Raw genomic sequence first — 26936 nt, 5'->3', positions numbered from 1 at the left:
CTTAGTGTTAACTGTTGATTGAGTAAACTTTTTGAAAACCATAGTACATATCACCTATCTGCCTGTTGTTTGAATTTCTAAGTTTAACCCGTTAGAAATTCTTCCTGTACTATCTGGTTTATTTCTTCCTACTTGCTTAATTACTTGACAAGTTATTTACCATGTAAATACTGAAAATAAACACAAGTACAATATCAACATCTACAAATCATGAACTGAAAGAAAACAAGCACACAAGCACACAAGTGACACCATTATTTTTGGACCAATGTCCCCGGAAAAACCCAACGCGGGAAAACCAGTGCAACTATTTAGAGGGTTTTATTATTATGCAGTTTTCAGAATACAACTATGGTGCCACCGTGCCAGAAATGGCTCACCCAACAGAGAATGCCCTTGGCGGTAGTACCTCTCCTCGGAGACAGATATTCCGTCTGATTAATTATCGGATGAACAATCCCACAGCAACAATTGTAGTTCCCACTGCTCTATGTTACTCTGATAGAGACTGCGCCACCCTACCCGGCTCATTAGCACCCAGCCTGTCCCACGAAAACCTTCCAGCGCTGCCTCTTGGCCCTGCGTCAGCTCTGCTAGCCTCTGTGTCAGCTTCTAGAGCTTCTGCATTAGCTCCTAGACCATTTGCGTCTCACACGCTGGCCTCTCCTTGCTCTGCGCAACTCCTGGCTGCCTCTGCGTAGCACCCAGTTGCCTCTGCATCAACCTCTTCAAACTCTGGGCTATCTCTCTGGTACCAACTCTATCTCTCTGATATGTATTCATGGCCCCTCACTGTTGATCACTGATTCTATCTCTCTTAGCAAACTCCGCTCTAGAGAATAGAATTACTGATCACTCTGGTGTGTTCTCCAACTGACCCTCAAGCCTCTTCTTATACTTTTCTCGTTGGTCCTTCAACGACCGAGATTAAATCTCTAATCAACGACTAAGAATAGATTTGGCTTGATCCATTACTTTTGGAACTTTGTAACCCAATTTTATATTAATACCCATTAATATTTTATTTTTCCCAAGTTTAGACTTAGGAACTCCATTAAAAATATTAATTATTTTAATATCTCCCAAACCGGTTAGACTCTGCCCAAACCATTTCTAGGTCTCGGAGATCTCATGTGCTTTAACCTCTCCACCAATTTTCATGGCCAGAGCACATCCGATGCTACCCCAAATCAACACTCCCTCTTAGCAAGGATTGTGCTCTAGTAATACTCCACACTGAGCATCACTTTGATTATCCAGCACCGGTCCCTGTGCTGATGTTAGGCCTCCCCGCCCAACATCCTCTGCACTGCTGCATCCTGTACTGCTGCCCATGGCCCTACCACTGCCATTGCTGCATCTGTACGACAACTCTCTCTGCATCCGTGTTGCTGCTGGTCCATCCTCCCAACACTGCATTTGCACTGCATCCCCTCTCATTATGCTGCATCGTGCTGCCCATAGCATTGCCAATGCTAACTACTGCACTACAACTCAGTTACTGAGAAGTAAGTAACTGATCCACCCAACTCTGACATCCCTGTCAGGGTAGAGACACTCCTAATGTTGAAGCTCCCTCTGCCGCTAGCAAGTTCTCCCTCTACTGACCTCTGCGCTGCTGCAACAACTTCTTGCATTTCACACCGTTGCACACTTCTTTGTGCCATCCTGCACTGGTGCAACACTCCCATGCCTCTCACACTGTTGCAGCCTGCTAGCCTCGCGCTGTCTTGAGACTCTTGCACTGTAGCACTCTCTGCTGCTCCATCTGCATCCGTCTCTACCGACATCCACCAGTCCTGCTACTCCTCTTCAGGGCTCCCGTAGCAAGGTATGATCCAAGAGGTTGGGTACCTCAAGGATCCTGCTCTTCATCGCCTGTAGTCTGTCTGACTACAACTCGATGTCTCCCCACTTCTTCTCAAGTGGCACATGAGCACTCATAGCACAATCGTCATCTTCCTCAACTTCTTTCTCCGCCCTCGCTGGCGCTGCCTTGGTCTTAAAATCCTCTTGCTTACTCTTCTTCCTATGATAGTGGTTCACAAAATGACCCAGTTCCCCACAATGGAAGCATTTGACCTTGGAGAGGTCCTTCTTCTTTCTTTTCTCTTGCTTTCTCGCAGATGCTAGAGCCACATCCTCTTCTTCCTCCTTCTTGATTCTGACCCCTTTTCCGCTACTCCCTGCCTTGGTCACCCGTCTGATCTCTTCTTGACGAAGAGCCGCCCACAGTTCCTTCCAATTTGGAAGGCTCGACCTGCCGAGTATGCTCTGGACAAATACCTCCCAATCCTTTGAGACTACGTTCAATGTGGTCCTCACCATCAATTCCTGATCTGGCATGGCCCCTATGGAAGTTAGCTGGTCACGGATCTCCTTCAATTGACCGAGGAAGACATCTATCTGCTCTCCCTTCTGCATTTGGTATGACCACCGCTGATTTTCAAGTAACATCTTCCTCTGCACAGAAGTATGCTGGTACAATTTCTTCAAGGCATCCCATATCTCATTTGCTGTGTCCTTCTCGGCAATATGCGGCACCACATGATCCTTGACGCCATTAAGGATGATGCACTTCACCCTGGCCATTGCCTCCTCGTACTTCTCATTTTCAGCTGGGTCAACTGGGATCGCTATTGTTTTCAAGGCGAAGTCCTTGATACGATATCTGTCTAGAATGGACAAGATCCTAACCTTCCAGACAATGAAGTTGGATGCTCCGTCCAACCTATCTTGATCTCTCAGTCCATTCACGACCATTATGTTGCTCTATTTTCGACTCCTCCAAGTCTCTCTACTTCCCTCCTGGAAGTCCTCTATTCGACTCTTGCTGAGTCTCTCAACTTCTAGTCTGGAAGTTCTCGGTTTGACTCCCTCTGAGTCTCGATTTTCCTTCTGGAAATCTCTCCTCCTTGGTCTTGCCCTGTTAGGTACTGTTCTGACCACAGTACCCCACCAACTTCGCTCTGCAAATTACCCGCAGCCTCCTATACCCCAGCAACTGAAGGATTGAGCCACTTGGCTCTGCGCAATCTTAACACTGACAAATCAGCTCCCCTAGCCAACTGTGTTAGCCGTCCTGGCCACTGTGTGGCTCTGCGCGAGCCAGATTCTACCTCCCTTAGCCCTTGCGCTGCCTCTCTCTGGCCTAGAATGATGACACAGTCTCTGCGTCACTCCTTCCTCTGCCGCCTTTTACACGGATCAACTCTGTCACTCGGGAGTCGGGACAGCTAAATCTGTTGCGACTTCTATGCTAGCCGATGCCTTTAGTTGTCTTGTGATTTGCAACCACGCTCTGATACCATGTTGGAATTTCTAAGTTTAACCTGTTTGCAATTCTTCCTATACTATCTGGTTTGTTTCTTCCTACTTGTTTAATTACTTAACAAGTTATTTACCATGTAAATACTAAAAATAAACACAAATACAATATCAACATCTATTAGATCATCAACTAAAAGAAAACAAGCACACAAGTGACACCGTTATTTTTGGACCAATGTCCCCAGAAAAACCCAATGCCAAAAAACCAGTGCAGCTATTCATAGAGTTTTATTATTATGCAGTTTTCAGAATACAACTAGGGTGCCAGAAATGGCTCACCCAACAGAGAATGCCCTCGGCAGTAGTACCTCTCCTCGGAGACAGATATTCCGGCTGATTAATCACCGGATGAACAATCCCACAGCAACAGTTGCAGTTCCCACTGCTCTGCGTTACTCTGATACAGACTGTGTCACCCTACCCGGCTCACCAGCACCCAGTCTGTCCCACGAAATCCTTCCAGTGCTTCCTCTTGGCCCTGCGTCAGCTCTGCTAGCCTCTGCGTCAGCTTTTGGAGCTTCTGCGTCAGCTCCTAGACCCTCTGCGTCTCACACGCTGGCCTCTCCTGGCTCTGCGCAACTCCTGGCTGCCTCTATGTAGCACCCAACTACCTTTGCGTCAACCTCTCCGGACTCTGGGCTGTCTCTCTGGTACCAACTCTGCCTCTCTGATATGTATTCACTGCCCCTCGCTGCTGATTACTGATTCTATCTCTCTTAGCAAACCTCGCTCTAGAGAATAGAATGACTGATCACTTTGGTGTGTTTTCCAACTGACCTTCAAGCCTCTTCTTATACTTTTATTGTTGGTCCTTCAACGGCTGAGATTAAATCTCTAATCAACGGTTAATATTAGATTTGGCTTGATTCATTACTTTTGGAACTTACTAATCCAGTTTTATATTAATACCCATTAATATATTATTTTTCCTAAGTTTAGACTTAGAAACTCCATTAAAAATAGTAATTATTTTAATATTTCCCAAACCGGTTAGAATCCCAAACCATTTCTGGGTCTTGGAGATCTCATGTGCTTTAACCTCTCCACCTATTTTCATGGCTAGAGTACATCCGATGCTACCCCAAATCAACGTGACCTGTGCCCTTCAATCAGATAAATAGTGTTGACCTGATTCATATTAAGCGCACATAGATAGTTTTGTACTCAGATTTACTTGTATTACTTGTGAGCTGAAGTTGTAGAGCAAACAAATTGAATTTATTCCTCTCATGGTCTGTGGATGCTAAAAATTGTGGGATAGTAGGATCATCTGATACTATTTGTGATCCTTGACAGAGCTTCAGTTGCCTTGCTTTGTCATTTAACTTTTTCATTCGTACAAGGGGCTCTGTCCTATTTTCAGATCGAGCTTCCATTTGAGTTCTGACAAAAATAACTGATGTGTTGTCACTTGCAGCCAGATATTACAGATTCATGCTTATTTCTCTTTGGTGATTATGATGGAAGAAGTTAGAACAATAGACGTGTATCTAATGTAGTCTTTAAAACTTTTTGTTTTTGTTGTTTGTGATGTTTTCCATTGTATATATGTGGGTCTGGTCAATGAGTTCATTTTCTCATATTCCATTTTCCTTAATGTAATGAATTAGACACTGTATTTTCAAATGATGGTTTTGGAATGATTTTTATATAACAGTTGCATGCTAAGAGGAAACTACCACTATTGCACGTTACTGCAGATTTCAATCAGCTACAATGTTTGTTTTTATTTTACAGTGCATTGTGCGAGCAACATTAGTTGGATTGTCTGACAGTAGCTTGTCATCTATCAAAGGATTAAGAGAAGCTTTAGAGGGGCATTTTGTTTATGGTTTGACAGATGCTGTCCGCTTGCAGGTATTATTTATTGAGTGTATTTTGATGTGATGTTTTATTACGGTTTACATTACTCACTTTTCTTATGTCAATGATTGAGTGCTTTGCAGCTTGTGTCTGTCCTCCGCATTGAACCGGACTATGTTATTTTATTCTTTCATCCTGATTCCAAGGTAGTTCAAAGTCTCTATCTCCTTCATATTAACAAATTTAATGGTGGAAATGAATTTACCAATGTTACATCAATTTCTGGGCTCAAAAAGTGATATTGATATCTTAGTATCTTAATTATGTGATAACGTACAACTGTTCTGATATAAGTTTTGGATTAAAAGACTACATGCTAGTGCCTTAGCTATCTATTTATTCTTGAATATGTAAAGTTGTGTTGAATGTTAGTGCTTTAGCTCCATCTATCTTTCTTTCTCTTTTTACTTTATTTTTATTAATCTCTGCTTTTTTCCTCTAACCATTACCTCATCACTCGTTTCAGGTTATTTCCTTCTATCCCTCTCTCCAAACCTTTATCCTTATGTGTCTTTTAACTGTTATCCTTCTCCTATTGATTCATGAACTCTTCCTTCCCGTTTTCACTCTCCTGGAATCTCCTTTCGTTTTCCCTTTTTCATCATTCTCTATTTTTGGTGTACTTGTACAGTTGTACTTAAAACTCAATTGTCTTCATAGTTTATAAATTTTCACCTCTCTTATCTTCTTTGGAAACCCTCTTCCTTGTTAACCATTTATAGATGAATCTCCTCCATTATTTGCAACATGGATTTTTATTCTTCTTGTTTGCATTGATGTTGACTGTAGTGTTTACTTGAAATGCGTTGGCACAAAAAAATATACAGTAAAACTGAAAGTCAATTGTAATTGTAAGTTTAAGCAAATTTACATTAAAATTAAAAATATATTAATCACGTTGAAATGTATCTGAAGTAATTCAAAAATTATTTAAATTCTTGAATTTTTTGTTGTTATAATTTGTTGAAATTTAGCCCTTTCTTTTGTTATTTGTTATCAGCCGTTAAGACTGGAACTTGTCTATAAATTTCCCGTGTTTTCATTTGGAAACCCTCTTCCTTGTTTATTTGCAGCATAGCTCTATATTCTTATTGTTTTTCCCCTATTATATCTTGAAAGTTCACTCAAAATATGGTGGCACAAAAAAATACACGTAGTAAAACCAAAAGGCAATTGCATTTTTAAGTTTAAAGCAAATTTGTATTAAAATAAAGCAATTCAATAATTATTTAAATACTTTTAATTTATTTTATGTTGTAATTTGTCGAAATTTCTAAATGAATGAATTGTTAATAATTGTAAATGAATAAAAACTTAGATATCTTCAATTCATCTTACATAATAAAGCACCTAGAGAATAATTTCCATCAAGCAGGTTATGTAATCATTTCTCTATATTGAAATGCTTTTCTCTTGTTAAATCCTTTTTTTTCATTTCATTCCATTGTTGTGGTTTCTAGGCAAGTTTATCCATTCTTGGGGGCACCTCTGACGTTAAGGCAATTGTGAATGATACCAAAGTTGCAGCAGTAGTGGAGGAACCTCCAAAAGCACATTACATGCATTTAGTTGTGGCTGCAAGAGGTTTGGGCACAGCAATGGTTACAGTTCAAGACATTGGGCTTGCATCTCCTACATCGGTGTTTGCTTTGGTATGGCACATTCACCTAGCTACATTTGAGATTTGTCTCTTTCTTAATCACCCAAGGTCCAAGAAGAATGAGAATTAGATTAGAGTTTATTGTTAAAGTTTACAGTGTGCTTGATAGGTAGGTTAGTTGTGTCTTAGTATGTTGCATTTCAGAGATATGGTAAATGGTGCTTCCTTCTTATGTTAGGTGAGAACTTATACAAAAATTATCTTGTTGCATGGAAAACAAATGATACACAACGTTTGGTATGTTTGATCTTGAATATTTAATAAATATGGGGACAATTGCTTCTTTCTATTACTTTTGGTGAAAATTTTCACAAGAAAATGTCTTGTTACATACAAAACAATTGATAGACAATGTTTGGTATATTTGATCTTGAAAATTTTAGATATCATAAGATAAGATAATCTTATTAATTTGCAACAAATGACCAAGTTAGGTCAATGGGACTTCTTAGTACATAAGTGGCAATACCAAAGTCATAGGACATTCTTAGTACATAAGTGGCAATACCTAAGTCATAGGACATGCCCCTAGGGGTCTACACCTCCTGTATCCCATCTGTTGGATGCAGATTGAATGGGATACATGCTGAACACGAGTTTGGCATGTGTTCTATTCACAGGACACTTGCCAAACTCATGTCCTCTCAAGAAAGGCAACTTGTCTTTCTTTTTTTCTCTTTTTTGTTCAGCAGGCTGGAGCTCCTTGTGTCTTCTTGTGCAGCTGAGGGTTATATTTCTTTGAAGGGATTCCAACCAACGCGCAAGTGCATTTGTTAACCAGACTTAAGCTCTTTTCCTACAGCAATCCATTTTCTTCCTCATTTCACAGGAATCATGGTTCAATCAGCAAGAGTTGCTGGGAAAGGTCAAAGGAAAGGGAGGAGTGCTTTTATTGATGTTGTCCTCCCTCCAATTTTATCAGCCTCTGCTAGTTTTCCATCTGCTAGCAATGTCATTTTTGATGATTCTGACATGCAGTAGGACTACCGATAGTCATGAGCTGTGAGATTCTTCCCTCTACAGTTCTAGTATCTACTCTATTTTGTATTTACTATTGGCATTCCCACCTATAGTAATAGTGACTCAGCATCTATGTAATACATGCTGACTTTGATGACTTGACGAGAAAACTGCACTTTATGGTTCTAATTTCTTGTGTGTTTGTCATTTGATTATCATTGATGTAGTACTAGTAAGTACTACGCAGTAACTAGTTTTATGATTGAATTTGTGTCATGTAAGTGTTCTAGTTTCTAAATTCTAGCCAAAATTTGATTTTTTTTTGTATATAGGTATGTTCTATGCTAGAGCAATTTATTTAAATTTTCACAGTTAGCAATCACTGATAAACTGCAGATAGAACATAAATATAAAAGGCAGAAGACAAGCCATGGCAAGAGGACACAAGATATGGCGCGAGCCAGGGACAAACCCCACAATGTGTGGGGAAACCCTTTGATCAAATCTTCTTTTATCTTCAAAGTTCAGCAGAGAGAGAGAGAGAGTACATATACATCAGAAGTCAAAACTTTGACTTGACAAGATAAGAGAAGAGATCTTCATCATGAAGATGATATAATGAGGTTGCAGATCTGATGACAAGGACTGCAGATCTAAACTTAGGTGACGACATATTTCTTCAAGGTGATTCCATCACCGTACTGCATCCAACCATGCTGCATCCAATCATGCTACATCTTCCAGAATGCTGGCAGTACTAGCTGTTGCTGCTATATGAGCTGGTGCATCAAACTTCAGTTCTCTTCCTTTATTTAGTCATGATCCAAGTTGAGGTTTCAGTACTGCCATACTTGCAAGACTGATTTGCGCAACCCTTAACACAATCTATGCTGCTGGCTATGGCCTGTGGCTTAGCCCAGCAACAAGGTCTACACACAGTACCCAGCCATCTTTATCCTTGAACAGCAGTGTCTTCCAATCTTCTCCTGAGAGATCTTCTTAGACAGACTTGATTTACGATTTATGGAGCAGACTATGATACTGCTCCCTCTCATTGCATCGAGATTGTGATGGTCAATGAGATTAGGACTGTGGCTTTACTTTCACCAATATTGTAACCAGGAAGGAGCACAGATACACATATATATATGTACTGAGACTATTAGCAGAGCTGTTGTGATATCACTGATATACATATCAAGATTGCAAGGAGGCAGATCCATATCCTGTGAGACTAACTGTGCCAAGACGGTAAGATACCATTCACAGAAATGCTGAGATTGACATCACAAGAATTGTGACTATGCGGAGAATGAATCTAGCCCAGAATGCATATTAATACAGCGTCCTCATCCAAATTCTTTTCTGCTCCATCCATCCAAGATCTATCTTGACTGCACCTTTAATTTACAGGTATGCTGAGAATGATACTAGCACAGAATTGCTTGCGTCCTCTTGTCATGCGTTCCTTAGATCTGAGATCACACGTATTGCCATGAGACTAGCTCGGGTTCTTCTGCTCCTTATACCAATCCGAGGTAGCAGTTAAACCCTAAATAGATGCCTCTCTGTGGTGCGGATCTGGGTCTCCTTTTTGCTGTGTTTGAGTGCCTTTTCTTGCTGCATATAAACCTCTTAGATTGTGACCAGACAGCGTATAGATTAGGTGACTTTCAGACCTGTGGCAAGGGCTCTTTTAGAGCTTTCTTAGACAGCAGATGGAAGGTCCCATATGTATCTCCTTGCTGCGTAAACAGGTCTCCTCTAGGACCCTGTATAGATCCTCTTTCTGACTGCGGATAAAGAGTTTCTTTCTGGCTGCGTATAGGGTCAATAGACAGCAGCTACAGGCCTTCATTTAGGGCCTCTCTCTACTGCGGTTGGGGCCTCCTTTAGTCACCGGATTAGGGCTTCTTTAGACTGCATATATGTGCCTCCCTTTGCTGCTTAGATCACCATACTGCGGCTAGGGCATCATACTAGGCCAGCGTATACTCTTGGTTCTCTCCTTCTCCAAAAACGTGGAGAGGAGATCACCTCAAGAATACGTGTGTGCAAATGATATCAAATCCTCATCTATTTATACCAAAATAAGGATGATGAATAGACACGTCGGTTGGGCTTCTAGAGCCTACATAAGAGCTGGTCGGCTTGACTATAATTACATAAACAAAATAAATTCATATCTCCATAAATACTTATCGGAATCTGATGATCTTTGGATCAATCCTACACCTCTCGACGAGAGAGATCCAATAAAAATATCAGTTGCCATAAATAAGCCGACCCACATGGAGTTTGGCCCTAGTTGCCAATTTAACACTCCCTCTCAACTAGGGAGAACTCCATCCATTGATCCATAAGTCCGACTGTACTATCTCTGCCATCAGTGCCCTGCACTGTTCTGCCCAACTCTGCTCAGCCCTGCTGGCTCTGCTCTACTTTGCTCAGCGCTGCTGGCTCTGCTCAGCTGGCTCTGCTCAACTCTGCTCATCTCCGCTGAACTATGAAGAAGAAGAATTGATCGAGAATGTCTCATACCATTCTCCACTGACCCGAAGTCAGACTCAGAGTGCGTACCACTAGTCCCAGACCAGTCTCAACTGACCCGAAGTCAGCTTCATAGTAAGTACCACTCCTACCACTGGTCCCAGACCAGTATCGTAGTCTCAGAGAGTGTACCAATGGTCCCAGACCAGTCTCAACCGACCCGAAGTCAGCGTCATAGCATGTACCACTCTCACTGGTCCCAGACCAGTACTGCACTGACACGAAGTCAGTCTCGGAGTATGTACCACTGGTCCCAGACCAGTCTCAGCCGACCCGAAGTCAGCGTCATAGCATGTACAACTCCTACCATTGGTCCCAGACCAGTATCATTGATCCCAGATCAATGGAGGACATCCTAGCGTAGGGAGTACAGTAGATACAACGATGCGTCCATCGGTATTACTATGGTCCCTAACTTCATTTCCCTTCTCATTGATCAGATGAGAGGTACTTCCCGTGAGTCCCAGACTGCATGGGTAGGAAGCCTCGACAGGAGAACTTAATCAATCCTGTCCTCACAGGAGAACACATCAATCCTGCTACAATCGCCATGGAGAACACATCAATCCAGGCCTCACAGGAGAACACATCAATCCTGCTACAATCGCCATGGAGAACACATCAATCCAGGCCTCACAGGAGAACACATCAATCCTGCTACAATCGCCATGGAGAACACATCAATCCAGGCCTCACAGGAGAACACATCAATCCTGCTACAATCGCCATGGAGCAGACATCAATCCAGGCCTCACAGGAGAACTAATCATCCTGCTACACAAGAGAGCGAATCATGTTGTCCCACAAGAGAGCGAATCATCTTGTCCCACAAGAGAGCGAATCATCTTGTTCAGTGCGCACCACCAGGGGAGGGTGAGTCACCCTGTGGTCGAATGTTGCTCCAATAGAACTGCAAGCCCCCCAAAGCTCCTAGAGCTCAATGTATGCAGCATGCAGGACCCTTTTACAAAGGTCTCTCGACGACTCCAAGTCGTTCAGGAAAATCACAAATTTGATCTTTCCTCAGGGCTCTGTCTTGTACATCATTTCAGTGTGATGGAGCCTCCTTGATCATTGACTTACCATATCCCAGATAAGGCAGTAATTGATGTCTATCTGCTGGAGCAATTGTCAAATACGGGATTCCTCAATAATCGAAATCCATCTCTGGTTGTCACAGAGATTCACAGTGGTATTCATCATGTGTACAAACAGCTCACTGAAGAGCTTTAGCAACCAGACTGCCTTACAGAAGGCCATACTATCAGCAATGTATTCTGCCTTGGTGGTGCTCAGAGTCACCGACTTCTGCTTCCTGCTCATCCAGGATATCGAGGCAGATTCCAAAGAGAAACAGCACTGAGAAGTGCTCTAGTGATCCTCCATACTGCCTGCCCACTCATCATTCGAACAGTGTATCTCAATCCATGAGAGATTGTGCCGTGAAGATATCTCAGAAGATTCTTGGCACCAATCCAGTGAGGCTCAAATATGAGCTCACCATGCTAACTGCATCCCATATGTCCAGACAGAGGTTCTCCAAATGTGAATGAGTTTATGAAACTCAAAGGCATTTCCCAAATCTGGTCCGACATCATTACCATATAACTTCTGAAAGTTAAGATCCTCGAGGCAGTCACAAGCTTGCAACTTATCTTCTCACATTCAGAAACCAACTCCCTCTGTCTCCTATAAATGAGAGGGTCTGCACCTGTCAAACATAGGTGCCGGTAGGAGAGGTTCATCATCCACAACTTTTGAGTAATGGTTTGGATCGATTTCACTCCTAGTGAATCTCAGCTGCATTGGACAGCTATCAATCCTCTCATACTATGCCCGAGGTGTTTTTCTTCAAGCCATAGAGGGCTTTCTTCCATCAAACTCCTCGGGTTGTTCCAAACCTGTGAACCTGTTACATGAGGGGAAAGGTCCCCTTATAATATTTTCCTTTGGTACATTTCAGACATGTACCTTCATGCTTCTTTTTGAATTCAGGCATCCTAGTCACCATCTGTCTCACAGACCTCCGGTGCTGAGTCAATGGACATGGTCCCCAGTGGACTTCCTGCAACTTGATACAACCCTGAACTCAAAAACATCTTTAAAAGATCTATTTTCAAACACGTACCTTTCCATCGATAAGTGCCACTTTTGAACCTTTGACTTCCATTACTGTGGTTCGTTGCTTCCTGGAGGAGTCGACCGTGTCTTTGATGACCTGCATCTCCAGTCATTCTTTTGATCATTGAAAATGTCCCAGGGATGATAGTTATCTTCATCAAGAGATGTGTCTCTGCAACTCGAACTTGTTTCAACAAGGCATCCGCCTTTCCTTCCACCCTTAGATTCGAACTTCCCAATGAAGTGATCTTAAGATGGACCATCAGAATCTTCCGCTGCGCCATTCTGATAACCTTCTCTGCTTTGACTTCACCCTAAGTGAATTGTGAAGAACCCATTGATCCTTTTGTCTTGTCCCGACTGTCTTTGGTGATTGCTCTTTCACTCTTGCTTGGGCATTGTCTACACCTCAGCTCTGATACCATGTTAAGTTTAGGTATGTTCTATGCTAGAGCAATTTATTTAAATTTTCACAGTTAGCAATCACATCAGCATTATGATAAACTGCAGATAGAACATAAATATAAAAGGCAGAAGACAAGCCATGGCAAGAGGACACAAGATATGGTGCGAGCCAGGGACAAACCCCACAATGTGTGGGGAAACCCTTTGATCAAATCTTCTTTTATCTTCAAAGTTCAGCAGAGAGAGAGAGAGAGTACATATACATCAGAAGTCAAAACTTTGACTTGACAAGATAAGAGAAGAGATCTTCATCATGAAGATGATATAATGAGGTTGCAGATCTGATGACAAGGACTGCAGATCTAAACTTAGGTGACGACATATTTCTTCAAGGTGATTCCATCACCGTACTGCATCCAACCATGCTGCATCCAATCATGCTACATCTTCCAGAATGCTGGCAGTACTAGCTGTCGCTGCTATATGAGCTGGTGCATCAAACTTCAGTTCTCTTCCTTTATTTAGTCATGATCCAAGTTGAGGTTTCAGTACTGCCATACTTGCAAGACTGATTTGCGCAACCCTTAACACAATCTATGCTGCTGGCTATGGCCTGTGGCTTAGCCCAGCAACAAGGTCTACACACAGTACCCAGCCATCTTTATCCTTGAACAGCAGTGTCTTCCAATCTTCTCCTGAGAGATCTTCTTAGACAGACTTGATTTACGATTTATGGAGCAGACTATGATACTGCTCCCTCTCATTGCATCGAGATTGTGATGGTCAATGAGATTAGGACTGTGGCTTTACTTTCACCAATATTGTAACCAGGAAGGAGCACAGATACACATATATATATGTACTGAGACTATTAGCAGAGCTGTTGTGATATCACTGATATACATATCAAGATTGCAAGGAGGCAGATCCATATCCTGTGAGACTAACTGTGCCAAGACGGTAAGATACCATTCACAGAAATGCTGAGATTGACATCACAAGAATTGTGACTATGCGGAGAATGAATCTAGCCCAGAATGCATATTAATACAACGTCCTCATCCGAATTCTTTTCTGCTCCATCCATCCAAGATCTATCTTGACTGCACCTTTAATTTACAGGTATGCTGAGAATGATACTAGCACAGAATTGCTTGCGTCCTCTTGTCATGCGTTCCTTAGATCTGAGATCACACGTATTTCCATGAGACTAGCTCGGGTTCTTCTGCTCCTTATACCAATCCGAGGTAGCAGTTAAACCCTAAATAGATGCCTCTCTATGGTGCGGATCTGGGTCTCCTTTTTGCTGTGTTTGAGTGCCTTTTCTTGCTGCATATAAACCTCTTAGATTGTGACCAGACAGCGTATAGATTAGGTGACTTTCAGACCTGTGGCAAGGGCTCTTTTAGAGCTTTCTTAGACAGCGGATGGAAGGTCCCATATGTATCTCCTTGCTGCGTAAACAGGTCTCCTCTAGGACCCTGTATAGATCCTCTTTCTGACTGTGGATAAAGAGTTTCTTTCTGGCTGCGTATAGGGTCAATAGACAGCAGCTACAGGCCTTCATTTAGGGCCTCTCTCTACTGCGGTTGGGGCCTCCTTTAGTCAACGGATTAGGGCTTCTTTAGATTGCATATATGTGCCTCCCTTTGCTGCTTAGATCGCCATACTGCGGCTAGGGCATCATACTAGGCCAGCGTATACTCTTGGTTCTCTCCTTCTCCAAAAACGTGGAGAGGAGATCACCTCAAGAATACGTGTGTGCAAATGATATCAAATCCTCATCTATTTATACCAAAATAAGGATGATGAATAGACACGTCGGTTGGGCTTCTAGAGCCTACATAAGAGCTGGTCGGCTTGACTATAATTACATAAACAAAATAAATTCATATCTCCATAAATACTTATCGGAATCTGATGATCTTTGGATCAATCCTACACCTCTCGACGAGAGAGATCCAATAAAAATATCAGCTGCCATAAATAAGCCGACCCACATGGAGTTTGGCCCTAGTTGCCAATTTAACACAGATTGAATGGGATACATGCTGAACACGAGTTTGGCATGTGTTCTATTCACAGGACACTTGCCAAACTCATGTCCTCTCAAGAAAGGCAACTTGTCTTTCTTTTTTTCTCTTTTTTGTTCAGCAGGCTGGAGCTCCTTGTGTCTTCTTGTGCAGCTGAGGGTTATATTTCTTTGAAGGGATTCCAACCAACGCGCAAGTGCATTTGTTAACCAGACTTAAGCTCTTTTCCTACAACAATCCATTTTCTTCCTCATTTCACAGGAATCATGGTTCAATCAGCAAGAGTTGCTGGGAAAGGTCAAAGGAAAGGGAGGAGTGCTTTTATTGATGTTGTCCTGATCAGCCTCTGCTAGTTTTCCATCTGCTAGCAATGTCATTTTTGATGATTCTGACATGCAGTAGGACTACCGATAGTCATGAGCTGTGAGATTCTTCCCTCTACAGTTCTAGTATCTACTCTATTTTGTATTTACTATTGGCATTCCCACCTATAGTAATAGTGACTCAGCATCTATGTAATACATGCTGACTTTGATGACTTGACGAGAAAACTGCACTTTATGGTTCTAATTTCTTGTGTGTTTGTCATTTGATTATCATTGATGTAGTACTAGTAAGTACTACACAGTAACTAGTTTTATGATTGAATTTGTGTCATGTAAGTGTTCTAGTTTCTAAATTCTAGCCAAAATTTGATTTTTTTTTTGTATATATTTGATTTTCTTCAATCCAATTTCACTAATTTGTATATATAAACTGTGTCCTTCATGTCTTGTTTCTGAGGTTGCCATGTCTCTTGTCAGACACTTGTATTTCTTTGTGTCATGTCATTGTGTCTTGTGACTTGGGGCAATCCAAAGTGGGAGTGTGAAGGTCACTCCTCTAAAGGCAAGAAACCATGTTGATCACCAGGAATTAAGATAAATTACTTTAATGCCAAAAAGAATTACAATGCTTTGAAGCTGAGCTTCTGGGATGCTCCAAGAGCATGTTGTTGGGTTGTAGAGTGAGAGGGTCAACCCTAGAGAACATCTTGGATGATTTTCTTGTTTTGCTCGTGTGATGCATGGAGGCTATGGCAATATTATGGAAAGCCTCGATTGTTAAGTCCTGAACTTGCTGGGACGCCTTGTTTGGATGAGGACTCGGTTGTTGTATTCTTGATGTTCCATGGAGGTCTTGGTGCTTGCATTGATGCAAGAGTTGAAGACCAAAGGGTTGAGGACTCAAACCCAAAACCCTAGGGTGGAGATGTAGACTTGGATACTAGCACCAGAGTTGTGTTGCCATGTACTTGTGTGATGCAACATAGCTAGGGTTTGTATACCTAAGGAAGAGAAGGGGACTTCTTGGTGTTGATGCAACATAGCTAGGGTTTGTATACCTAAGGAAGAGAAGGGGACTTCTTGGTGTTGATGTTAGCTTGTTTGACGATCTTTAATAAACTGACTTTGGTTAGTGTGATTCCTTGCTATAGTTGGTGGCCACGGTTTTCTTATGGTTTCCCTAGCTAGGGTTTGGGGAGCTTGACTTGTACTAGTTTGTGATAAAGTTGTGGTATGTACTTATATTTCATCTTATACATGAAGTATTAGCACATAAAACAACTTTATCACAAACTAGAATATATATATATATATATGAATTTTCCAGCTGTCCAAATTGTGTACTTGCATATTTTATTTTCACTGTGTTATCTCCATGAATGAGTAGATTTCAGCCCTTGTTGTTGATGTCAATTTGATATAACCTAAGTTGCACGAAACGGGGAAACGGAAACGAGTTTCCGAAACGGGAAGCGATACGAAACGCGACCTCCCCAAATTTTGGAAACGGGGAAACGCGAATATATATCTATATATATATATATATATATATATATATATATATATATATATATATATATAGATATATATATATTAAAAATATTTAAAAATTATTAATATATATATATGTGCAATCATAAAGCATTAATGATACATTTACATTATATGATTATAATTTATTACATTTAAACATTGAGATTAAATTTACAGTACATTTACTCATGAGTCATGAATAATCACATAATGAAAATAAAAATATAGGAACTAGAAAATCCAAAATCAGCCTTTATTTATATTATTATATGAGGCTGCAAGTACAATAAAGACTATAAGGCTGCAAGAACTATAGAGACAAGTCACAAAAGACTAATCCTCATCATAACAATCCTCATCAAAAATAGAAGCAGCAGAATGCTCAATAGTGGATGGTGGTGCTGAAGAAGATGATGCACCAATTCCACTTCCAGAATCGTCCTCAATATTCAGGGCAGCAAGAGAGAGATCCAAATCAGGATTTTCTGCATCCACATCCCATTCTTTAGAAGGACCACTGTTGTATTCTGGACCCCTACGAGATGCAAGGCAAAGGTTGGAGTGCACATAAACAAGATCCTCTGCTTTCTGTGAGCCCAACCTATTGCGCTTCACATAATGAATAAAACCATAAGTGCTCCAATTCCTTTCTGCTGACGAAGAGCTTGCCACTTGTGAAAGAATACGAATGGCAAGGCTTTGCAAATGTACACCATTTGCTCCATGACAAATCCACCACCTAACTGGATTCATGGTGCTTCTCTCCTCCAAAGCTGATATATCTGCATAATCATCTATTCCTGCAGCAAAACTGGCAAATTCCTCCTTTACCTCCCTATGTAGATGAGAAGGAAACATTCTCATAAGTGCTTTTTCAAAAAATTAAAAAAATGAATGTGGCTTACCCAAATTAATTATCTGTGGCTGAGACTACCCTGAAATGCCAGAAAAGAGAAGAGAAATATGGTTGTAGCTGAGCCAAATCTGCCGCTACTGAAATCTCCTGCTGAAATCTCTTTCTCTTGCTGCTGAAATCTCTTTCTCCTGCTGCGGAAATCTACTTTGCTCACTGCTCAAAACACCCTAGCTGAAACAACTGCCAGTCTCCAAGAGAAACGACTTGCTGAATAGTGTGATGAGAGAATGAGACAAACTGCTCTTTTATAACTTTAGAATAGGTTTCTAGAACATCCTGGAAACCCTAAAAAAATTTAAAAACAAATTAAAAAAAAAAATTTAAAAAACAATTGTTTTTTTGGGGAAACGTGGCCCATACGGCCTGGAAACGCGTTTCTGGCTGTACGGCCACGTTTCCGTTTCGGGAAACGTGGCCGTACGGTCGGAAACGTGTTTCGTTTCGTTTCCCCTGGGGAAACGACCCCTAGGGCCACGTTTCCTGCAACTTAGGATATAACATATAGTTGTATTGGTTAAGTGATATAACACATTCCAAAGAAAAAGGAACAAATTTGTTACGGTTATAATTTGCTGTAATATGATATTTCAGATCTGTTATATGCTTTGAAAAGGATGCCCAAAGTGTTATAGCATTGTGGTATTGAAGTACACATGATATTTAATTTCTTCGGCTGCTGGGTGAATTTGGGTTGAATAGAAGTGAAATATTGCTTCTATAATGTAATATTACGGATGAGCCCTAAGGCTGAAAGTTAACAGGGATTTGATCTGGGAAACGTCAAGACTGAGGTGAAATTTTTGAATGTGCTTTAATTGCTGATTTTGAAATGATCTTCAATTCAGGAGTTTAAGATCATTATCACACTTGCTGATTTACGGGGTCGACTTGCTCTAGGGGCATAAATTGCTGAGGGTTGCTGGACATATGGCTGGAAGGAACGATTTGTGTGTAACAAAGTTTGATCTTGTGGCTTGCACATAGTATTGGGTGTGATTGAGAGCAGTTCGAGGGAAAATTCAAGGTGATCAAAGTGAAATCTTCAGATCTAGAGGAAGACTTTGATGGCTTCATTTATGTTCTTAGGCTGCAACTCTTATTTGTTGAAATTTCTAAGTCTGACACATCAGAAATTCCTACTGCATTATCTAGTTTATTATCTCCTACTTGTTCTTTCCATTAACAAGTTATTTATAAATAATACTGAAATAAACAAAAATGCAGCCTCAACACATACATGTCAACAACTGAAATAATTGAGACAATCACACAAGGGACACTGTTACTTTTGGACAATCGTCCCTGGAAAAACCCAATGTGGGAAAACCGGTGTAGCAGATATGAGGGTTATATTATTATGCAATTTTCTGAATACAACTAGGGTGCCTGAAATGGCTCACCCTTCAGAGAATATCCTTCGCAGAAGTACCTCTCGTCGGAGACAGATATTCCGGCTGATCAACCACCGGATGATCCCACAACAACTATGACAGCTCCTTAAATGGACATCGAAAACTGCTCCAAGCTACTCCACTGCTCTGCGTCACTCTCCAGGGACTGCGTCACCCTCTCAGCTCTAGTCTGACCCATGAAAAATTTCCAGCGCTGCCTCTTGGCCCTGCGTCAACTCTACTAGCCTCTACGTAGCTACTGCTGCCTTTGCGTCAACCCTTTGGCCCTCTGTGTCACCCACGCTGGCCTCCTCAACCTTTGCGTTAGTCCCAATCGCCTCTGTGTCAGCCTTCCAAGGCTCTGCGTTGTCTCTTTGGCACTATCTCTGCCTCTCTGCTATGTATTCTCGGCCTTCTGCAGAACTGACCCTCGCTGCAATAGATCACTAGCTCGATTCTCTCAGCAAACCCTACTCCAGAGAATCGAACTGACTGATCAATTTGGTGTATCTCCAACGGACCCTCAAGCCTCCTCTTATACTCTTCCTGTTGAGTCTTCAACAACCGAGATTTAGTCCCTAATTAATGACTAAGATTAGATTTGGCTTGATCCTCATCTCTTGGAACCTTCTAACCCAAAATTATATTAATACACATTAATGTTTTAATTTTCCTAAGTTTATACTTAGGACTCCATTAAAAATATTAATTATTTTAATATCTCCTCATTCGAGTAGAATTTCTCCAAACGATTTTTGGGTTTTGGAGATCTTATGTGCTTTAGTCTCTCCACCAATTTTGATGGCTAGAGCACATCTGATGCTACCAAAAATCAACACTCCCTCTTAGAGAGGAATGTGCTCTAGCAATGTTTAACCATGGAAACATCACACTGATCCTCCGCACCAGTACCTTTGCTGATGCTTGGCATGCTGCTTCACATCATCTGCACTGCTGCTTCCTGTACTGCTCCCTATGACACTGCCATTGCCATTGCTACATCTGTACTGCAACTCCCTCTCAATATGTTGCTCATGCTGCCCCTAGCACTGCCACTGCTAACTGCTGCACTGCAACTCAGTTACCGAGAAGTAGGCCACTGACTTCTCCCAAATATTGACATCCCAATAAGTCTGGAAGCCTCGTGAAACTGAAGCTGCCTCTGCTGCCACGGTTGCCACTGTGCTGCTGCATACACCTATGTACCTCTCGCACTGCTGCAACCTCTACTGCGCTGCCTCAGATTTCTGCACCCAAGCATTGGTGTTAGGGTCCCACCCTAACCCCCTTATTTATGTCATGGGATCACGTCATAGTCAAGAGTCAATAAAGCCCATATTAATATTTGTAAGTGGTTAACCCGCAATTAATTACGGGACCACAGTTAGTTGCAAATGGGCGGTAGTATTAGTTAGATGGTAATTGGGCGGTAGTATTAGATAGATGGTATTAATAAAACCCATGATATTGGCACGTGGTATTGCATGTATGAGTCATATATAAAGGATAGAGACTCCCTGCGAGGAGCATTGTGTCTTGTTTTGTAATCGAGCTCTGCTCTATTGGAGGTTGCCCCCTCGAAGAGGCCTGTGAACATTTCTCTCTGAATAATAAAATCATTGCTATTCTGTGCTCTGGGTATAATTTTTCGCATATTCTGTGTTCTCGGTATCTTTTCTTCGCAAATTCTATGTTTGGGTATCGCTTTGCAGGTTAAGAGCATAACAAGTGGTATCAGAGCACTTTCCAGGGCTCGGTGGGATCTCCAAATTTTAGCAAAATTTTTTTTAGGCTAGAGACGTGTTCCGGCGTCTTTAAACCACGGGATCTGTCGTTAAGCGCATAAACCTGCGGATTTGGGGAGGCATGCACGCAGGAAATACAAGAGGTGGTCACGTCTGTTGGACTCCCTTGTAACCCCTGTGGGTACCCCTTCGAGTAGTAGCGCATTAGACAGAACCGCGCACGGACTGTCTTCCACGTACCCTCTGGGTATATAGGAAGCCCCCTAGCTCCCTTGAAACCTCGCCATAGATCAACCTTCGGCCGTCTTGTGGCTACAGTACACCGAGAACAGCACTCGGAGAGATTACTCGCCCGTACGATAGGGTAGTCGGGTTGTACGGCTAAGGGTACGGTCGATCCTCCTTAGTTAGAGCCCTGAAACATTGGGCCGAGTACTACTGTCAGACCCTTATGTATATTGCGATCTGTAGCACCTGACACTCCCCAAGACCATAGTTCCCTTTCTATCGGGGGATCACACATCATCTATTCCAGATCAGCAGCAGCGGTTGTTCCACCATTCAGATCTCTTAGATCCACCAGATCGGATATTTCAGATCAGCAGCAGCAGTTGTTCCACCATTCAGATCTCTCAGTTTCACCAGATCGGAGTAGTTGGGAAGGGTTCCTGTACCTGGATATAATTTTCGCAGGACTTTTGGCGACATTGACATTTTGAGGATTTGGCGACTGCAGTATTGATCAGGAAGGAGTAAAACTCCATTAGGAGTCTGAGATCTTCTGGGACGCTTATTGGTGACCTAGCCCATCAGTATCAGGACGACGAGCTGAGCAAGGTGGTACCATTCAATTTCTTAGTAAAAATTTTTAGGCGGTCCCAAATTTTCATCAGGTTGGTGTATGGTAGAAACTCGCGCTCAAGCGATGGCCAATGAACGGATCGACAAAATTGAAAACCATATGGAGACCCTCCAAACGGCTATGTCCAAGATCGAACATGAGCTTCAAGGAATGAGTAGCTTCATACAACTTCAGCTTAAAGGAATGAGTAACCAGATAGAGCAGGCATTCCCAGAAGGCAAGGAGCCAACCCACGAGGAGGGGTATAATGGCCATAACTACCATGAGGGTGAGTCTAGCCACTCTCCTCACAATTGGCACTCCCGTCCACCACTCAGTCAGCGTCCTCCCAAGTTGGATATGCAGAAATTTGATGGTTCTCACACGTCAACATGGCTAGCACAAATGGAGCAGTATTTCCAATTGAATCATATCATAGATGAGGGAACTAAGCTTATGGTGGGCACCATGTACTTGGACAATGAAAGATGGCAATGGAAGGAATGGCATCAACGCTGCAATGGACATTTTCAGAATTGGGCCCAATTTGCCAAAACTCTCCGCAGTCGCTTTGAACAGGAAGACTCTTTTTTGGGGCGTCTCACTAAGCTTCGACAGACGGGTACCGTGGAGGAATATATGACTGGTTTTGAAGCTTTAGCCTTCCGCACTAAGGGTCTCACAGATGAGTTCTACATGGAATGCTTTATTAGCGGTCTTAAAGAAGCCATCAAAGCTCAGGTTCTACTCCACCACCCCCCCACATGGACCGAGGCTTGCCAGGTAGCCCGTAAGGTGGAACGTGCATTAACAGCCCAATCCAGCCGCCCCAACTTCCCCGCTAAAGGTCGTCCCTCACAGGCTCCCAATATGACCCAGACACTTAAGATTCAAAAGGTGTCACCGGCAGAAATGGCCGAAAGAAGGAAGCAAGGACTATGTTACTACTGTGATGAAAAATATTCCCCGGGTCATAAATGCAAAGAGCACAAGTTTTTTCAAATAGATGCCACTGACTACAGCTCCACCGAGGAAGATCCACCACTTGAGGAACCAGAGGCGACCGAAGAAGATAACCAACAGGAGATGGTATCTGATGAACCAATGATTTCGCTACATGCATTGGCAGGAATTTCTTCCCCTCAAACTCTCAAAATCAGGGGTTTTCTTAAACATCGCCCAGTAGTAGTCTTGATTGATAGTGGAAGTACCCATAATTTCATACACCAAAAGATCGCTGAAGCAGCACATTGTTTTGTCCGGGCAGTTTCTAACTTCCAAGTCCAGATTGCAGATGGGGGCACAATGAAATGTGAAGGTCGCTGTGAAAATGTCAAAATTCAAATGGGGGATTATCATTTGAAAACCCACATGTTTGCAATACACATGGGGGGTTGCGACATTGTCCTCGGTGCGGAATGGCTCCGCACTCTTGGGCCAATCACAATGGATTTCCAGGAGTTATATATGAGTTTTAAGCAGAACGACTTCACACATACCCTCCGTGGACTACAGGCGGGAGCCCCCTCTATCATAAGCTCGCATAGGATGGAAAAATTGTTAAAAAAGGGCCATCATGGAGTGGTAGCTCAATTTAATGCCATCCAGGTAGTAGACACCATGTCTTCGCCAATTCAGCCAGAGATGCAACAGATTTTGAATAAACATCGGATGGTCTTTGACAAACCTCATGAACTTCCACCCTCGCGAGGGGAACATGATCATAACATCACATTGGTTCCAGGGGCCCAACCCCCAAATGTGAGGCCATACAGACATCCGTTCACCCAAAAGAATGAAATAGAAAAAATCATCAAGGAATTGTTGGAAGCAGGTGTCATTCGTCCGAGCATTAGTCCTTATTCATCTCCAGTCGTCATGGTCCTCAAGAAAGATGGGGTGTGGCAGATGTGTCCAGACTTCAGGGCCCTCAATAAGTTAACAGTCAAAGATAAATTTCCCATCCCAGTGGTTGACGATTTGCTGGACGAACTCAATGGGGCTCAATTCTTCACTAAATTGGATCTTCGCTCAGGCTACCACCAAATTCGCATGAAGGAAGTCGACATTCCCAAGACAGCTTTCAGAACTCATGAAGGCCATTATGAGTTCTTGGTCATGCCATTTGGTCTCTGTAATGCCCCCTCTACTTTTCAGAGCCTTATGAATCACCTCCTCAAACCATATCTTAGAAAATTTGTCCTGGTTTTCTTTGATGACATACTCATCTATAGTGGCACTTGGGCATCATATCTTCAGCATGTAGATATCCTCTTGCAACTGCTCCGCACGCATAAACTATTTGTCAAAATGTCTAAGTGTGCGTTTGGCATGGAAGAAGTTGAGTATTTAGGCCACATTGTGGGGCGTGAAGGTGTCAAGGTGGATCCCAAAAAGATCCAGGCAATGCAAGAATGGCCTCAACCTAAGACCTTGAAAAGCTTGAGAGGATTTTTGGGTCTCACAGGCTATTATCGTAAATTTGTCCGCAACTATGGCCGCATAGCGAAGCCCCTGACGCAACTTCTAAAGAAAAATTCCTTCTTTTGGAACGAAGAAGCACAACAGGCATTTATCGCTCTCAAAACCGCCATGTGTTCCACTCCGGTCTTAGCACTACCGGACTTCACCAAAACATTTGTCATTGAATCTGATGCTTCGGGAACAGGTATTGGAGCAGTCTTAATGCAGGAAGGGCGACCATTGGCCTTCACCAGCCAACAACTAAGTGGGAAGAACTTGGGCCAATCTACCTATGAGAAGGAAATGATGGCCATCTTACATGCAGTTGAGACCTGGCGACCCTACTTGTTGGGGCGACGTTTCCAAATCCGTACAGATCATCACAGTCTTAAATATTTTTTGGAGCAACGCCTATCGTCCCCCCCAACAAAATAAATGGTTAGCCAAAATGCTGGGATATGATTATGAGATCATTTACAAGAAAGGGAAAGACAACAGGGTAGCAGATGCATTGTCGCGCCAATTTGAGGAGGAAAGTACTCTGCTCGCAATATCCCTCCCCATTCCAGACTGGATTGAAGAGGCTCGCAGGGAATGGTTTTCACATCCCGGGCTCTCCCAACTCATTTCTCAATTACAGGCAGATCCTAATTCCAGCAAGGGCTACTCGTGGCAGAATGATATTCTTCGCTACAAGGACAGAGTCGTCATATCACCAACATCCACCCTCAAAAATCGCATTTTGGCAGAATTGCATTCATCTCCCATTGCAGGACATTCGGGCTTTCAGAAGACATACGCTCGCACCAGAAGATCATTTTTTTGGACCGGCATGAAGCAGGACATCCTTACTTTTGTAGCAGAATGTGACGTCTGTCAACGCCACAAAGGGGAAACCGTCAACACACCAGGCACATTACAACCATTGCCCATTCCGGCGTCAATTTGGATGGAGGTCTCCATGGATTTCATTACAGGTCTTCCAAAGTCCGGGAACAAATCAGTCATCATGGTGGTTGTGGACCGACTGTCGAAGTATGCTCATTTCTGCGCCCTACCCCAAGCATTCACACCCACTTTGGTTGCTCAAACTTTCATGGATCAAATCTTCAAATTGCATGGCATGCCCACTTCTATTGTGTCCGACCGCGACCCAATCTTCACCAGTAATTTTTGGCAGGAGCTCTTCAGAATAGAAGGCACTCAACTCAAACTCAGTACTTCATATCATCCGCAAACAGATGGTCAAACCGAAGCCGTCAACAAATGTCTAGAAACCTACCTTAGGTGTTTCACTTCAGAAAAACAACACCTTTGGGTACAATGGTTACCTCTGGCAGAATGGTGGTATAACACCAACTATCATGCCACCACCAAAATGACTCCCTATGAAGCAGTCTATGGACAACTTCTGCCGTCCCCTACTTCTTATCTCACGGGATGCTCCAAAGTACAAGCCGTGGATCAACTCCTACAACACCGTGCAACCATGCTTGCCCACCTGCGCGAGAATCTTCATCAAGCTCAAAACCGTATGAAGCAACAGGCTGACCAACATCGCTCAGAGCGCCAATTTCAAGAAGGGGATCAGGTCTTTTTGAAGCTGCAACCATATAAGCAAACATCACTCAAAGACAAGGGCTGTCAAAAGCTCTCTCCCAAATTCTACGGACCATATCAAGTACTTCAGCGCATTGGAGAAGTGGCTTACAAGTTGGCTTTGCCACCTACATCAAAAATCCACCCAGTTTTCCATGTATCGTGCCTCAAGAAAGTAATTGGGAACAATTGCCGAGTTCAAACCAGTCTACCTGAGTTGGATGAAGAAGGATCAATCTGGCTTCAACCTGAACAGGTTCTAGACACTCGAGACAAGCACCTGCCCGGCCGCATGATTAAGGAGGTCCTTGTCAAATGGAAAGATACCTCGCCGGAAGATGCAACTTGGGAACCAGCCGCTATTCTTCAGCAGTTTCCGCAGCTTCAGCCTTGAGGACAAGGCTAGTCTTAAGGGGGAGGGCATGTTAGGGTCCCACCCTAACCCCCTTATTTATGTCATGGGATCACGTCATAGTCAAGAGTCAATAAAGCCCATATTAATATTTGTAAGTGGTTAACCCGCAATTAATTACGGGACCACAGTTAGTTGCAAATGGGCGGTAGTATTAGTTAGATGGTAATTGGGCGGTAGTATTAGATAGATGGTATTAATAAAACCCACGATATTGGCACGTGGTATTGCATGTATGAGTCATATATAAAGGATAGAGACTCCCTGCGAGGAGCATTGTGTCTTGTTTTGTAATCGAGCTCTGCTCTATTGGAGGTTGCCCCCTCGAAGAGGCCTGTGAACATTTCTCTCTGAATAATAAAATCATTGCTATTCTGTGCTCTGGGTATAATTTTGCGCATATTCTGTGTTCTCGGTATCTTTTCTTCGCAAATTCTATGTTTGGGTATCGCTTTGCAGGTTAAGAGCATAACAATTGGCATGCTGCTCCACTACACTTTGCTCCACCTGACCCCAGTCATCTTGCTACTGTCGTTAAGGGCTCCCATAGTCGGATATGATCCAAGAGTTTGGGCACCTCAAGGATCCTGCCCCTAGTATGTAGTCCTCCTGACTGCATCTCGATGTCTCCCCACCTCTTCTCTAGAGGTGCAAGAGCACTCATGGCACAATCGTCATTAGTCTCGACCTCTTTCTCCGCCTTAGTAGGAGCTGCCTTTGAATCAAAAGCTTCTCCCTTGTTTTTCTTCCTAGGACACTGGGATGCATAATTTTAACTCCCCACAATG

At 42.7% G+C, this 26936-nt stretch overlaps 1 protein-coding gene across 2 annotated transcripts in view; it reads left to right on the top strand.

The window, feature by feature from the left end:
- Nucleotides 1-26936, top strand: part of EMB3012 (embryo defective 3012) — a 382712-nt gene that overhangs the window by 137374 nt on the left and 218402 nt on the right. For both annotated transcript variants that reach the window (XM_089417406.1, XM_089417405.1), the window contains exons 13-15: nucleotides 5068-5187; nucleotides 5277-5339; nucleotides 6654-6845. In XM_089417406.1, the coding sequence (XP_089273532.1) occupies nucleotides 5068-5187; nucleotides 5277-5339; nucleotides 6654-6845 (375 nt within the window). The remainder of the gene's footprint in view (nucleotides 1-5067; nucleotides 5188-5276; nucleotides 5340-6653; nucleotides 6846-26936) is intronic.

The sequence above is a fragment of the Pinus tabuliformis genome, chromosome 3_2 (genome assembly GCF_031772625.1).
Source record: "Pinus tabuliformis cultivar Carrire ecotype Pingquan chromosome 3_2, CPIR1, whole genome shotgun sequence".
Lineage (NCBI taxonomy): Eukaryota > Viridiplantae > Streptophyta > Pinopsida > Pinales > Pinaceae > Pinus > Pinus tabuliformis.
The sequence above is the reverse complement of the archived record's forward strand: the minus strand, read 5'-3'. Positions and strand labels throughout refer to the sequence as shown.